General features: G+C 35.2%; 3 protein-coding genes across 6 annotated transcripts; 1 reads left to right on the top strand and 2 right to left on the bottom strand.

Annotated features, from left to right (window-relative positions):
* On the top strand, positions 6,059–9,132 carry LOC18600588. 4 transcript variants are annotated; one of them, XR_001927730.1, is made up of 4 exons: positions 6,059–7,223; positions 7,912–8,082; positions 8,401–8,506; positions 8,599–9,132. XR_001927730.1 is itself a non-coding variant. In XM_018120527.1 (3 exons), exons 1-2 carry the CDS (start codon positions 6,725–6,727, stop codon positions 8,469–8,471), a joined length of 570 nt encoding a protein of 189 aa, XP_017976016.1. In that variant the 5' UTR covers positions 6,059–6,724; the 3' UTR covers positions 8,472–8,506; positions 8,599–9,132. The 4 variants fall into 4 exon arrangements, 1 of the variants encoding a protein (XP_017976016.1); XR_001927729.1 differs by having other exon boundaries at positions 7,912–7,972; positions 8,390–8,506; XR_001927728.1 differs by having other exon boundaries at positions 7,912–7,972.
* On the bottom strand, positions 9,188–11,517 carry LOC18600589. Its single transcript, XM_007031117.2, has 3 exons — positions 11,325–11,517; positions 10,491–10,639; positions 9,188–9,488 (listed from the first exon to the last, which is right to left on the bottom strand). Exons 1-3 carry the CDS (start codon positions 11,419–11,421, stop codon positions 9,411–9,413), a joined length of 324 nt encoding a protein of 107 aa, XP_007031179.1. The 5' UTR covers positions 11,422–11,517; the 3' UTR covers positions 9,188–9,410.
* On the bottom strand, positions 12,670–14,575 carry LOC18600590 (probable glycerol-3-phosphate acyltransferase 3). Its single transcript, XM_007031118.2, has 2 exons — positions 13,853–14,575; positions 12,670–13,770 (listed from the first exon to the last, which is right to left on the bottom strand). The coding sequence occupies exons 1-2, from the start codon at positions 14,573–14,575 to the stop codon at positions 12,898–12,900; spliced, it is 1,596 nt and encodes a 531-aa protein (XP_007031180.2). The 3' UTR covers positions 12,670–12,897.

Genomic DNA, 15,158 nt, shown 5'->3' on the forward strand with positions numbered 1-15,158 from the left:
CTTGCTCTTTTTTTTCTTTTTCTTTTTCTTAAAAAATTTTCTTTCGCTTTTTTGGGTTTGTTAAGCATCAATTAATTAATTATTATCAGTTAATCAATCAATTAATTAATCAAGTGGAACATGCCACTGCCAGCTAATCCTTGATTCCATTTAGATTAAAGTTTTGATTTTAGTGGAATAATCTCATTTTAAAGCCTTTTTCTTGCTTTATTCTTGTCTTCTTTTATAATCCAGCAAAATTTTAAAGTTTAAGGTAAATTTCATTTTCAGCATTTTGTTAAAAAAAATAAGTTAATGTTTAAAATAAAGATATTTTAATAATTTATAAAATGAAATTAACCGTATATATTTTTTAAAATATACATGTATAAGATATTGCGTGAAATAAATTGAATAATCTAAGAAATTACTGGGCAAGTAATGGAGTATTTTGAAGTTTAATGAAAGAATTGAATTTTTCTTTTTAAATTGTTGTCAATAAAAAGAAGTGTTTATGATGTCATATACCATTTTTAATTTAATTTGTACTATTAGATGTATTTAATTAACTTTTTACGGTCCATCATAGAGTTATGTCACATAGTCACACTCATAACAATATTAATGTCAACCAATTAAAAAAGATTTCAATTTGGAGAAAGAAAAGTTGCAAGATTTGGGATTGATTTACTTGTAAACCAAAGTGGAGTAACAGAATTGAAAGAAAAATGCAAGTCTTTCCATGTGAAGAAAGTTTCTAATCGTTATCGTTGGTATCAAAAACACGAAAGCTAGAATTTTTGTTTTAATTTTCGTAAAAATTAAAATAAAACGAACATTTAAAAACGAAAAGAGTATTTGAAAGCGTAAAATCAAATCGGTGTCGGCAAAAGGGTGAGGGAGAATGTGGATTTTGATAACCAATTTAGGACAAAGATTGTCACATGTAACTTTAAATGTGAGAGATATAAATCCCTCTTAAATAAGTAGGAAATGGCTAATATATTTATATGTGCTTGCATAGCATAGGCCAAATGGGGTTTTTATGAGCAAAACAGCCTCAGTACATGTGCCCTTGATGAAGCAGCCCCTTGTTCACATAGCACATGTGCCTCCGTGGCCCTACATTTTCAAGTGCACCCACTCTAGACCCACCCTCCTCAAATGGCTAGCATGTGCCCCCTCCCATGGCGAAGAAAAAACACAAGACAAGAAGAAGAGACCCAGAAAAATGTTCGTTGCCTTTCTTAAATTACAGTTTCACCATTTCCACATTGCTCTAAAACAAGGTTTGAATTGAATGGAAGGTAGAGAAAAACGGAACCCCACCAATGGAGGAAGGGGAGGGTGCAAATGATAACACATTGGAATCTCTTTTCCCTCATTTATGGGCAAACACGTGTGCTCAACATGGGAACAAAGGCCTAGCTGGTCTGCTGTAGGGATTGAGACATGTGGGCAATGCCCAAGTGGCATCCCTATCAAGATGGGTTTTGGCCTCTTTTTGGGGGTAGGGGGAGTTTAAAAAACCATCACTAGGACCACATGCATTGTTCCTTTGTGCGTACATTTTTTCTTCTTCTTCCCAACAAATCACATTGCTTTAATTTTTTTTTTTTATATGCTTTTCCATTGCCTCATGCTTTGCCTAATTGACCATATTTTCACATGCATCCATGTGCCTTCATTAAACCAACAATGTGAATGCAACCATATGCCCCAATCTTGCTGCTTCCTTGTCCTTTTCTCTTCCATACATGTGTCTTGTGCCCATTACCCCAAGTAATCAGCCGCAATTATTTAAAAAAATCACCTCCTTTTTTCTATATAAAAATTTAAATTAAAGTTAAATCGTAACCCATAAGGCATTATCTCAATGATGAAGCGGAGTTTGCATATCTCATTCTGTATTTGTGATTTTGCTTCAAGTTCCCTCCTGTTACGAGTTAATTGGTTTCTAATAATTTGTTGGATTTTCCTCTTATTATTATATCTATAAAGCTAATCCATTAACTGGTTCCCTATGAAGAATTTGGTCCACATGAAATTATAGCAATGAGATGCTCTAAAGGGTACTATTATTGTAGGAAATCATAAGGGACACAACTAGTTAATTTTTACTGGGGTGGTCAAAGACTAAGAAAAATAAAAGTTAAAAATTTTTAAAATAAATATATTAAACTTAACCATTAATAATCAAAAGATTTATAATAGATAATAATTTTATATAATAAGTAAATCAAAAGAAATAAAAAGAAAAAAACTTATAATAGTGTTTTACGAAAATTTTGTTCGACGATGGTAATATCTTTTTTAATACAAACAACTAAATTATTTGTAAAAAACTTATCATCCATTTTGTTTTGAAATTTTATCTTTTTCAATATAAACGACTAAAAAATTAATGTTGTCAACATCTAATATTCTTATTTTATTATATTTAAGTTTGTAATACTAAATATTAAACTATAATGTATAAACTATAAATAGTTAAATACGATATACAGAATTAATAATTTCTTCTTATACTCAAGATAATTTTCTTTCAATTAAATATAAAACATAAAGCACATTAAAAACATATACTCAAGATAAATTTTTTCTTATATAATTAAGATTAATAAAAAATAACATATTAGTGAAATTTTGAACAACAACCAATAATGCAATACTAAAACTTATATTTGAGAATTATATATACAATAATTTTTTAATTTTTAAAAATTAAAATTTAAAAATAAAATTCACATAACAAAAAAAAAAGAAACCATGATAAGTAGGAGATATAACTTATATAACAAAAAAAAAAAGAATGTGGTTGATGATTCATAGAAATTTAAGAAAGAAAATTTATAGAAACTTAAAATATATGAGCAAATAGAATATAATTGAAAAAATAAATAAATATAAATAATAATAATATAAATAGAAGAAATTAAATAAAAATTTTACCTTTTTATAATTTTATAATATAAGGACAAAAAAGAAAAGAGGAAAAGATGAGTGGAGAAATTTAAAAAATTTTAAAAAAATTAAGAATTTGAGTAAAATTGAATGAGCTTGTAAGTTAATTTTATTAATTATTCAATAACAAATTATTTTAAAAAATTATTAAAAAATATATATATAATATATAAAAAATTCTAAAAAGTGGCCTCCCATTACAAAGGGATGCTCCGCCCCTGGAAACCATGCACAAACTTTTATGTCAGGTGTCCTAATCTTTTCATAGATTTAAACCCAAAAAAAGAGTAAGTTGGGCAGGCCAAACCAAGGGAATAAAAAGAAGAAAAAAAAAAAAGGGAAAAACGAAAAGAAAACAAGTGTTTGAATTAGGTACTTGGGCAGAGGCAGGGCACTGCATGCATTTACATGGATTGAAAACTACTAGTCTTGCAAGAAGAAAATGCTGTCCCTTCCTTGTTAGAGTTATCTATGTGCCCCCCTGCAAGGAAGAGACATCAGGAATTTGTCCAACATTACCTTTATTAAGGTCATTTTTCTTTCCTTTTTTCTTCTATTCACCAGATGTTGGGATGCAGCCTGACCTCAGTCAATGGAACCCTAAAGACTTGTTTTCTCCAATTGGTTAAATTTTGTTTTCAAATTCTCCAATTGATGTTAGCTTTGGGTTTTTGCTTTTGCTTTTGCTTGGGCTTGTGGGTGCACATGATGCTGACCTAACTTGCATGGGAGTATTAAGACCCCACTCTTTTGCAAGCAATGAATATTACCTTTGAGTGAATCCTGCTGGTCATGGTTCGGTTCGGATTTTGGTTCTAGCTTTTTAAAGACTAGACAAGAATTTATGACCAAATTAATGTCATATTTATTTGCTTATCTTTGCTATTTACATCTTGGTCTTGGTTCCCATATCTGATATCAAGAATTGAAACCCCCCACACCAGTGGCCTCTCTACCACATTGAATTCCAAAATTGAATTGGGAATTGATGTTTGAATTTTTGTTCTTTGTTTTTCTATCTTAAAAGTTAAGCAAAACCCAAAATTGGAAATTACATGTTGGCCAAATTTACATGCAATAATAGATAACAGATATGGATGACAGACCCTCCAATCCGAACAAACAAAGAAACAAACAAAGGTGCAAAAGGGCAGGGTGGTCAGCTGGCCAGAGAAATTTCATTATCAGACTTGTTGTTTTCCAACTGTTAAGTTATGAAACGTGATCCAGCGTGGCATGCCACATGTCACTTTCTTGGTGGTGCCTGATTTTGACATGGTTGTGCCATGTGTTATACGCTGTCAAGTTAAGCCAACCTAATGATGATGCTCTCTTTTCTTTTGGATGAGATCAACCACCGTTTATTCTAGTGCAATTCCGTGCATTGTTCTCTCCGGGGATTGGGCTCCCGATCACGCCCTTCATTCTCCAGGATCAGCCTGTCCCTGTTAATTTGTTTGCAGGGTTAATAATCCCTGCAAACAATTTGGGGTCCTAGAAGACAAATTGGGCTTTGGATTAGGCTTTAAACACAATGTGCGTCATCCAAATTCCTTGCTTAGCCTTGACTAAATCATGGATAGAGATGAACAAAACAAGGGGAACCGGGAAAGGACAAAACAAGGAATCGCTTTTGAGTTGTCAAAAGGTCCAACCACCATAGGGGAGAGGGCCCCCAACAGGAACAAAAGGGCGGGGAAGAGGACAAAGCAGGGGTTGGCAGTTTGCCCACATGCGGTGTGGTGGCTCATGGCTGTGCTGCCCCCTATATGAAACTAGTGGCCTCACTCTTAGGCACACACACGTCCTTACTTATGACCCCTTGTCTTGTGACAAAAAAGTTTTGACCCTCGAGGGTCTCAAACTCTCAACATCCTTTCGCATTTGTTGGGGTCCCATCGGGACATTTCCCGCACGTGGATCCTTGTTGTCTTCGACAGTGACCCTCAACTTATGCTGAGAGGCTTCATGTCTAGACCGCCCTTTTTCCTCTTTTCGTTTAGGATAAGATCTCTCCCTCTCTCTCTCCATGCATCAGCCTCCTTATATCCTCCACTTGTAGCCAACCGAATCGAAGTCCAAACATCAGTTTCTTGTAAAATAAAGGAGGATTACGGTCAGTGTTACAGATTTTATATCAATAAAAGATAAGGTTGTTTACGTGATAAGTCAGAAGCAAGTAAAGGAAAAAGTAGGGATCGTTCAGAAAAAACCATAAAAATGCATATTTTTTGGACTTTGGTGTAGTATTTTGGGATCATGAAAAGCCCATTATGTTATCTCGAAGGCCATAATTTATGTGATCGTACTCTTGTCCCCTATGCCTTGTGTTCTAACTCATGTTCATGCATCGTTAAATTTTAGTTAATTATTGTGAAATGATTTTAGATTGGAAGTCTATTTTTGGACTTGGCAAGACCTTGATTTTAGAATTGAGAAAATGCGAGCAGTCAGGCCTGATTCATTTGATTTTTGTCAATGCCAGGGTTTCAGATATACGTGCACAAAAGAGTTTTCCCTTGCATGACTAACTTGCTTGTGAAACATACGAAGAAAGAAGGCAGGTTGAGTTAAGAATCCAGGATGATATAGCTGCTGCTTTCCTGTCAAAAAATGGGGCACCTCTATAATTGAAATCGCAGGGTGTCAAGGTTAAGGTTAACAGTGACTTATCCTCCTGCCTCTTTCGGATACTTATATTTCATTGTAATGAAATTTGGTTGATATGATGCATTGACCATCAATGATGTGCTTGGGTTCCTTATTTTGCTGTATGTGTGTGATCTTGATCCATACTTCCAAGTTTCTGAACTACCAATCGCATTGAGATATGATTAAGCAGAATCAATTCTCTACAATACAAAGGCATTATAACCTGCATATTCATACAGCATATAAATGGATAAAATCGTAACACTACCATCATTAATTACAGTAATCGGAGCATAACACACGAAAGAGACATTAATTTAAGTAAAGAACAACGAACGAGGCACAATGAAAACTTTTAGAATTAATGGTTAAAGAGTAGTACTGAAAATAATGAACTTTAGATCAAATGATAAGATTGCAGTAACAAGTTCTAAATTTCAGTTAGTACCCAATTTTTGTTTTATTTCTCTTAAGAATAATACTGCTACTTTTAGCCAAGTTATCTTTTGGCTCTCCAAATTTTTTGTCTCTACCGGCCTCTCCCTCTCTCCTGCTCCCAAAATGCACGTACCAATCGTTTGGTTGCCGAGAAAGATGAGATGAATACAAGAAAAATGATCATTCCGTCGGAAAACAATATGTAATTCGCACTCATTTGGTTGTCCAAAAAAATAAAGAACCCTCCTCTGATTCTTCCAAAACGTTAACGAACGTGATTTGGGCTCTCAATCCAGTGCATGCTTCCATATACTTGGAAGCTATGATCAATTTGATCCTGTGAATCTATCTTTTTTTTTTCTTACGTTTTTTTCAAGGGCAAAAGGGAGCGCCAGGTTTATGTCAGGGTATGCTTTTGTAGAATTATGTTTATGAAACAATGTTTCGTAGCTGCAGGAAGGAAGAATTCAAATGAAAGGATCGTCTTCTTGAATCTAAAACGATAGGATTTCAATACCCTTTTCACTGTTTAAGATAAGCTATGAAGTAGAGAATAGGATTTCTGTCAAATGTTGATTGTTCCTGGAAAGAGAATGTTTTATCTGATGCATTGATTTGAATATATTTATGGGTTTTGATCATCCTTTCTGAAAATGGGATCAAAAAATTGAATACATTCTGGCATATTAACATGAATGATTCAAGGGAAAGTGATTTAGTTGTTGATTTGGAAAATGGCGACAACACGAGCTCTGATGAAGATGAGATCAAGGAACATGCTCTTGACGAAGAAATGGATCGGGATGAGGTTGCAGGTCAAGATGGATCAACCTGGAGGGGTGAAGGATTGAATATTCCAAGCAAGAGTTCGTTTATTTCAGGTGGTGTCAAGGTGATCGATCAGGCAGGGCGAGGTAGTAAGGAGAAGAAAATGTCGGGGGAGAAAAAGCAAAAGAGGGGCTCCAAGAAGCCTACTAAACCACCGCGGCCACCTGGTGCTCCATCTTTGGTCGACGAAGCTGATATCAAGTTAGTTAGAGAAATCTGTGAACTTTCCAGGTTGAGGCGTGCAAGGTATGAACGAATCAAGGCATTAAGGAATATGAGAGCTGATAAGGCATCTTTATCGAAGAGTAATGTATTTGCAATGATCGTCACGATTCTCTTCATCTGTGTGATCGTCTTCCAAGGTATACCACGCTTTACCGCCCATGGATTTGCTTGTTCTAAATTGCTTGGTTTTCTCGTGCTTATGCCATCCATGAAACTGTATATATGCCTTCAATTCAATGTGTTAATTACTATTTTTCTTCAAGAACAGATTAATTAGTTAGTCATCTCTTCAACAAAACTTTATAGATTACTGCAAACATGCATGTCTCCTACTTGTTTGTCTTTCAGACAAGTTTTTCTCTTGTACATTTATTTACTGTTTCATTAAGATAACATTCAATGCATGGAATGTTGGAAACAATTACCCTACCATTATTTCTTTCCTAGGATGGATTGCTTGGCTTCTATTGTCAATAAAGAATAATTAGCATATCTGTCACAATTAAAGAACTTTTTCTTTTGAAAAGAACACAATTAAAGAATTAATGGCATGCTGGCAGCTAATCAGAACAAGGAGAGCAAGCATTAATTGTGATGGAATGAATACAACAACCGCCAGTGTACTTTAGAAATATAGAAACAGTTCATTATTCAAATCAGTTTCTGTGAATCAAGGAATTTGTTTACTTGGAGATATTGCTTTGCCGATGTTACTTTGAAAGCATGAACAGTTTCTGATACCTTTCAGTTGGTTCTTTATTTATTCCCATTAGACTCTTGATCGTGTTCAAATTTGCTGATAGGAATTGATTTTTTGATTTTTAGGCATCTTGGGTTCTCATGTATGATGCTGATTGGTCAGAGCTCTCCATATTGCATTCCCAAGGTTTCTATACTTCACCCACCATCGTCACCTTTTATACCTTTTGGCTTTGCAGTGCTCTTTCTTGTCTCTTATTGATGTGCATCTATTCCTGCTACAATAACAATAATTAGGTTCGAGCTAATCTCATTAACGTTCCTGTCATCATTCATTTTGTATTGACACAATCAAAATCTTACAGATACAACTTGGAAGTCCGCACAGGTGCGGCTTGTGGGATTACCTTCCTCATTCACTGTCATCTGTTACAGACAGCATTAATTTAATGAGATTTTGGAGATTTACTGTCTGTTTACAGACAGCACTACATGTTTTATATTAGTTGTTATACACTGTCATCACTTAGAGCATGGTCATATGAAAGTGGAATTCATGCTGATCTTTCATTGCTAATACTGTCTTCTTTAATAACTGTCATAGATGTATGGCAGGAATTGCTCCAACAACGAATATTAAGAGTTTTGATCCCCATAAACTCTGGAGACTTGATGATTTAAGTTGAGTTAAAGTGATGGGGATGGAATTCTAGCTTCCCAGGTATGGTCCCTTATTTGTAGAGCTTTGATGAAATTGGTTTGTTTCACCTCTTACAGCATTTTTACCTGGAATTTTTTGCTTCTGCCATGCAGTTTTGCACTGCAGGTATATCCAGTGAAACATGGATTTATTTCTTGTAGGATGAGAGCAATTGCTTCCGAATTTGCAAAACTATTGAATGTCATGCAGACAGAGGTGTTTTCTTCAGTCTAGTTAATTTATTTGTTGAGGAAACTTTACTGCTACTGATAGCAAACTACAGTAAGGTTTAGGTTGGTAATGACATTTTTTAAGACTTTAAGTGCATAAAGCTTTCAAACGTGTTGGATAGAGTTGCAAACTGCAATTATATATCCAGAAATTTGCTCAGAATGCTGATTTTAGTTCTCATTCTCAAGGCTTAAAAAGGAAAAGGGCCGTAACAAACTAACAAGGTCCTGTAGCCTGGTTATATTGAGGGTTGAAGAGACAAGGGTTTCAAACCTGATTGCCCATCATCCAAGCAGCCATGGATTTTCACAATAATTTCTGCAGATTCAGTATTTTACTACTCTGTTTTTCATTTTTTTGGTACCCTTTCTGTTTCGTTTTTGTTAATACATGTCAACATACATTTTCAGATCTTACATGAATAGATTGGAACTGAAACATTGAAATACCAATACATTGGGGTATGAGGACTGCTCAAGAAAAAAATTGAATAATTTTTCGGATGCAAGTCAATTTTGCTTCACTAAATTCAGTGAACCATGCATTGGATATTTTGATCTAAATCACTAAACTAATGTCCACTGGAGGCCAAAAATCCTAGACTTTCAATCTGATACATAGAAACATACATCCATCCACAAATCTGAGGTACAGCAACATCTTAGTATAGCTCTCAAAGGATTAGACTCATTAATTAGGCCTTCAAAGACTCAGCTCTAGGCCTCCACAGACCCAACCTATATTTGTGAGCATATTTCAGTATCAGCTTCCTCTGCGAGACCAAAATCAAAAACCATGCAGTGACTAACACAGGCAATTGTAGAAATGAAATGACAATTCTACAAAAATGTATATATTCTTAATCCACTCCTTTAAATAGCAGAGCTTTTTACACACAAAACCAAAAAAACGAGAGCAAAGTACACGGTGTTAAATTTTGTTAAGCAATATGGATGAAACCACAATATGGCAGTGACAATGCACATAAAGACAATTCACCTCAGCAAATGTCAGGAATCTATGCCAACATTCTACTCTTTATATAACAACTAGTAACCATAGCTGCACAATCAAACCAGTTAGGTTTACAATAAACCAGCACATGCTCACTAACTAACACTATATGCATCTTCTCTACAACCCATTAAAAGGGTTTTTTTATTATTATAATTTTTTTTTTCCTTTTTGAGAGAGAGTATTGACGAAGTAGCAGGGCAAACTTCTCAAACTTCATGATACAGAATTAAAAGGAATCGCCCTGCTCATGTCAAGTAAAGGAAAGCCTAATCCATAGGCAACAAACAAACTGCTCATCACAACAATGTCCTCTGAATGAGATCAGAATACACGTTAATTTACAAATGCTAAACCATTCTAACAACTTTAATTCCATTCTTTTCTATCCTAGTCTTTAAAACTATTCTTTAGAGCCCATATCCATAAGCTTAAGCTTTGGTAGATCCTAAGTGGTACATGCTAGTGAACTGCTTAAACTAGTTTACTATATCATGCAAGCAAGCAAATAATAAACACAGGAATTTTGACTAAGGCCATAAAAGAACAGTATCATTAATAGTTTAGCTGCAATGTCCAGTTTGATAAGCACCATGCTAGGATTTATCTCCTATACAAGGAGCAACAATGTTTAATGATACTGCATAACTGGATAATCAATTATAACTGCATAAGAGTGGGATGCACAAGGGTTCATGTATTGCTCAACATAGGCCATATTAAACGCAATTTATATTTAGTGTGAGTTCAGAATCATTACATGTTTACAAGGAATTCCAAGTTTCTTGAGCTTAAGAGTGCGGGTGACGAGCAGTTTCTGAAAGTCACCAATCTCAGATTCCAGCTTCACCACATGAGTTTCAACTCCCTTCCCTACTCCATTGAGAAATTCCGGTATTCCAACCTTCACTGCGATAATAACAAGATCACTTCTCAAATTCATCTTTCACCATTTTAAGATTACAATTATCCAAAAGAAGTGGCCATTAAAATTGAATTACTTTTGGCAAAATAACTACTCCTTATGACACGAGAGGGAAAAAACCTTATCAGCTGTCTTAATTCAGGTACTTTTCTTTAGCCTATTACTTAGCCTGTAGACATGAAAAAGGACCAAGTTCATGTTGAGTAAGCTCTATGTAGTTTATTTTAAACTGACATCTGCTGAGAATCCTATAATCTAAACAACATGAATCAAAATGCCCAAAGTTCTCTTTTTATCTCTTCTTTTCTACCATTTTCTTATAAAATAAAAGAATTAAAAAAAAAAAGGCCAACTCAAACTAGCATCATTTAGCTATTCATTGAATAAAAAAAAAAAAAGAAAGAGAAAGATCCTAACTTTATCCTCAATTCCCTATTCTTCTGAGCAACACTAGAAGACCGAAAAACATAAACTGCCTCTCAACAGTTAACCAAAGAAAAAAGCCTAAAGGAGAAAAACCCAAAAAACTAACAACTAGAAAAACCCAAAAAACTAACAACTAGAACGCAAACACTTCCATATTACTTTCCCAGGAACCAAACAGAACCATGGGCATTTTTCACTTTCAATGTGCTTGCTATTGTTTATGATACAAAAAGAAGATCTTACCAACAAAAGGAGTGGACCTGGAGAAGAATCTCGAGAACCCATATGGATTTGAAACAGGAATTTCCCTTGTATTCCTCAGGATTTGCACCCATGCCATCGTTAGGATTAATCTGCAGACAGAGAGGCAAAGGTTTTAGGTTTCTGTTTGGCAGTGAACAAAGGTTGGGATTTTCTGGAGGAGAACATTAAGTTTGGGCTACACCTAACGCACCGTTTTGTTTATAGTGAAGTAAAAAAAATTATTTTGTCAATTTTTTTCTTAATTTTATTTTATTAAAGAAAGTATATTTAGTGTACTGACACCCTCTTTAACAACTTAAAAAACCTTTCAAAATAAATATTTTTAAAATTATAAATATTTCTTTCCAAAAATTCTCAATTTTTATATTTATTTATTAACTTTGTGACAATATTTAATTTAATCAATTTAGCTTTCTTTTTATCTCAATAGTAAATTAAATTTCCTTCTAAAAAATACTTCTAACCTTAAAATTAATTGATCTATATAAGTTGATATAAGTAACTCATATGGATAGTATTGCTTGTATGAATTAATTGTTAAATTAAGAAATATATATCTAGGAAAATTAACCTATATATTTATAATATTTAGATTATTGATTGTGTGGGTTAACATCATTTTTCCCCTCTTGTAATGCCAGAGTGGTTCAAACAAGCTGAAATAAAACTATAAATTGATATAAACATGTGCTTTGCTATTTGAGTCCTTTAAGTTTTCTGCAATGGAGACTGCAGCCTTGCTTACATTTTCTGCATATCAGTTTCTCCCTGTCTGGATGTTTGACTCTCAGGACAGTGTTCTTCTGTTTCTTGCATATCTTTTTCCTCTTTCTAAACAAATCAAATTTCAAGCCAGAGGCCCAAAGCAGATTGCTTTGGTGTTTCCCTATCAATGTCAAATGATCTGCTCAGTCTAATTGATTATGTCAATAGCCAAGAAAACCCAATTGCCAAACACAGAAACAGGGTTTGATTATAAAATTCATGTGCTGAAAGATGTTTGCACGAGACTGGGATCATGTGGACACTGAGGCATGGTTTGTGTTAATCTTTGTTTGCATCTTGACTCTGAAGAGTACTTTGATGAAAAATTGGAAAGTTGATCAGATTTTATGGTGAACTAACTACCTTCCATTCATGGACTTCTACCAACTTTTGAATCTGATCTGTTGGATCTTTTCAGTGACAGTGCCCTTTTTCAACAATGCACTGCCGGGCATGAGACAGACATCTCATACCTTCCAGGGTACCACCTATCCTTTTCCACAGTAGACCAAAGTGAAACACAAAATCAGTTGGAACAAAAAAGAAAAAGGCAAAACAATGTTTCCAACTCATGGTTTAAGATATTCTGATATCAGATATGATCTCATCATCATAAACAGAAAAAAAAAATCGAATTACACATCATCAGTTAACATTAATTTTCAACTACCCAAATGCCCACCCTTTGTCTTTCATAGAATAACATTCCACACAGAAAAATAAATGGGAAAAAACCAACTTTTTAAGAAGATTTGGATTTTAGTTTATTGCCGGCCTGAGGGATTTGCTAGACTATTCCCTGGTTGCCTGCCAAGATCATGTACTTGTCTCTTCTAGTCAAAGATGTACATTCAAAATTTAAGGCTTTCGCAATTATTGCCTGGACACGATTGGCTACCTCAAACTTTGATTTCCCTCCTCCTTGACATGTAAGAGATTTCGGTAACTTCTCGAGGATGCTGGCAGAGCAGTGGCTTGTCGGATTCATGAGCAAGAAAAAGGGGTCTAAGAATTTGAACCCGCTGGCTGTTGTTCCATAGAACATGCTTACTTGGAAATCTATGGCAACAGGGACTATCTCATCTGTTATCTCTGCAAATAGAGGACTAAACCTAAGTAAATACGGCTCCCTGCAAGTGGTTCCTTCAGGACAGATAACTAGATCACCTTGTTTCAGTAGCTTTCCAATCATCTTGGAGTCTTCCTCCCTGTTTCTTGTTAACCGAACTGTCTTAATTGGTGCCAACAGCTCTGTCATCCGACTTAAACTGTATGTGACTGCATTAAAAGGTTTGTCAAGACCAATTGAAACATAGATTGGATCAAGCAGAGTTCTGTGGTTGCACACATAGAGCACACCCCCTTGTTTTTGTTCATCATCAGCACGGTCAGGGAAGGAGCTTGGCCTGATTAAGGTGCCTGTAAGCCCTGTAAAGCATAAGAATGGCGTAGAAAACTTGTATGGAATCAGGCACCCGACTGTTGCTCTAACAATTAGTAGGAAAATTCCGAATGGAATCCACATGAACATCCGTAAACTAGCAAGTGGAGTTGGCCTGAAAGCCAACCTTCCATCGTGAAAAATCAATGGTCTTGGATATTTCTCCCTGGGAAGGGCCTGCCAATTCTTCTTGTCAGCTTCACTTACCATGTAAAGAACCTGATACAATAACAGAATTATAGTTTTGGTGTTTGTCGCAAACAAAAAGGGAAGAGAGATTCAGGCAAGAATGATTACAAACCTCACAACAAGAAAAGAGTTGTTGATCAAGGGAGTTGTTGAAGCAACTGATGCCAATAACAGATGAGTCCATGTTCTCCTTCCCAAGAAGCTCATCCAGTTCCAGGAAAGCAGTACTGCTTGGCTTCTTTTCCTCCATCAAGCCTACAAAATGCCCACAAACCACCTTCAACTCTCTCCCGACAACAGCCTCAACCCTCAAGTAATCTTTCAAAAAGCAGTCCACCATAACTCTAGGCATATCAGTCACTCCTATTTTTTTACCACCACATTTCATCACCATGTCAAAGCCTTCATTCCCAACATCCTCTAAGAAGAACTTGGGCAACACAGTTCTTCCGATTCTGAAACTCTCCTCCTTCAATCCGACAAAGCAAACAAAAACCATAATCTTCAGCCCCCATTCCTTACCAACCAAACAAATGATAGGGTGCAAAAGAAACAGAATGAAAGCTCTTAAGAGCCCTCCAGCTTCAAAGGCTACCAGAAAGAAGTAAGAGAAGACTGAAGATGATTTCAACAGTGCCCCCTCCGTATGAAACATCAATGCTTTGTCTGAATGCGTTTCTAGCCCATTTGCAAGAAAAGGGTACTTGTTGAATTGTGGTTGGAATCCATGGGAGTTGCTAGCTTTTCTCTGCAAGTATATTTTACTCCAAGTTTTCGTGAGCAGGATCTTTTGCAGGAAGAGAAAAGCATTCAGGTTTTGTGGTTTTCCAGCCATAATTTTTGACAAATTTTTTTTCCAATATTGATGGGGTTTTATATTGACGTATTAGTTCATCTAACAAAATAAGAACTAATTCCGCATTGCGTGTATATTCAATATCTTTAACATGCACATATGCTTTCAATTTGAATAATCGTTTTACATTAAGATCATCGCTCAGAAGTCGGAGCATCACATCAGCTGAAATCTTTGAATTTAAAAGCTGATGAACCACAGGCAAAATATCAGAAAAGAACCCTGGCATAGTCTAGTTCCCATTTCTCAATCAGTTTATTAATGAGACACAGCTTACAAGGGTCCAAGTTCATGATTAACTCCAACCTTTCTTCTCAGACAAAAGTTTTTCACTCTCACACCTTTAACTGATATACCTACCAAAGAGTTGCCATCCCATCCGCCATGCATGCATAGATCGAGACATATGGTTCATTTTTGTTCTGACGAAAATAAACATTCAACATAACTTCATCTTCAGGTTAATTCATACAGATCATTAGGGTTTGTACAGGAACCGATATCAAAATCATTGGTCAAATCGTAAAAGCAACGGCATCGAGCAAGAAAGGGTAGTTTGCAT

This window comes from Theobroma cacao, chromosome 5, assembly GCF_000208745.1.
Source record: "Theobroma cacao cultivar B97-61/B2 chromosome 5, Criollo_cocoa_genome_V2, whole genome shotgun sequence".
In the NCBI taxonomy this organism is placed as follows: Eukaryota; Viridiplantae; Streptophyta; class Magnoliopsida; order Malvales; family Malvaceae; genus Theobroma; species Theobroma cacao.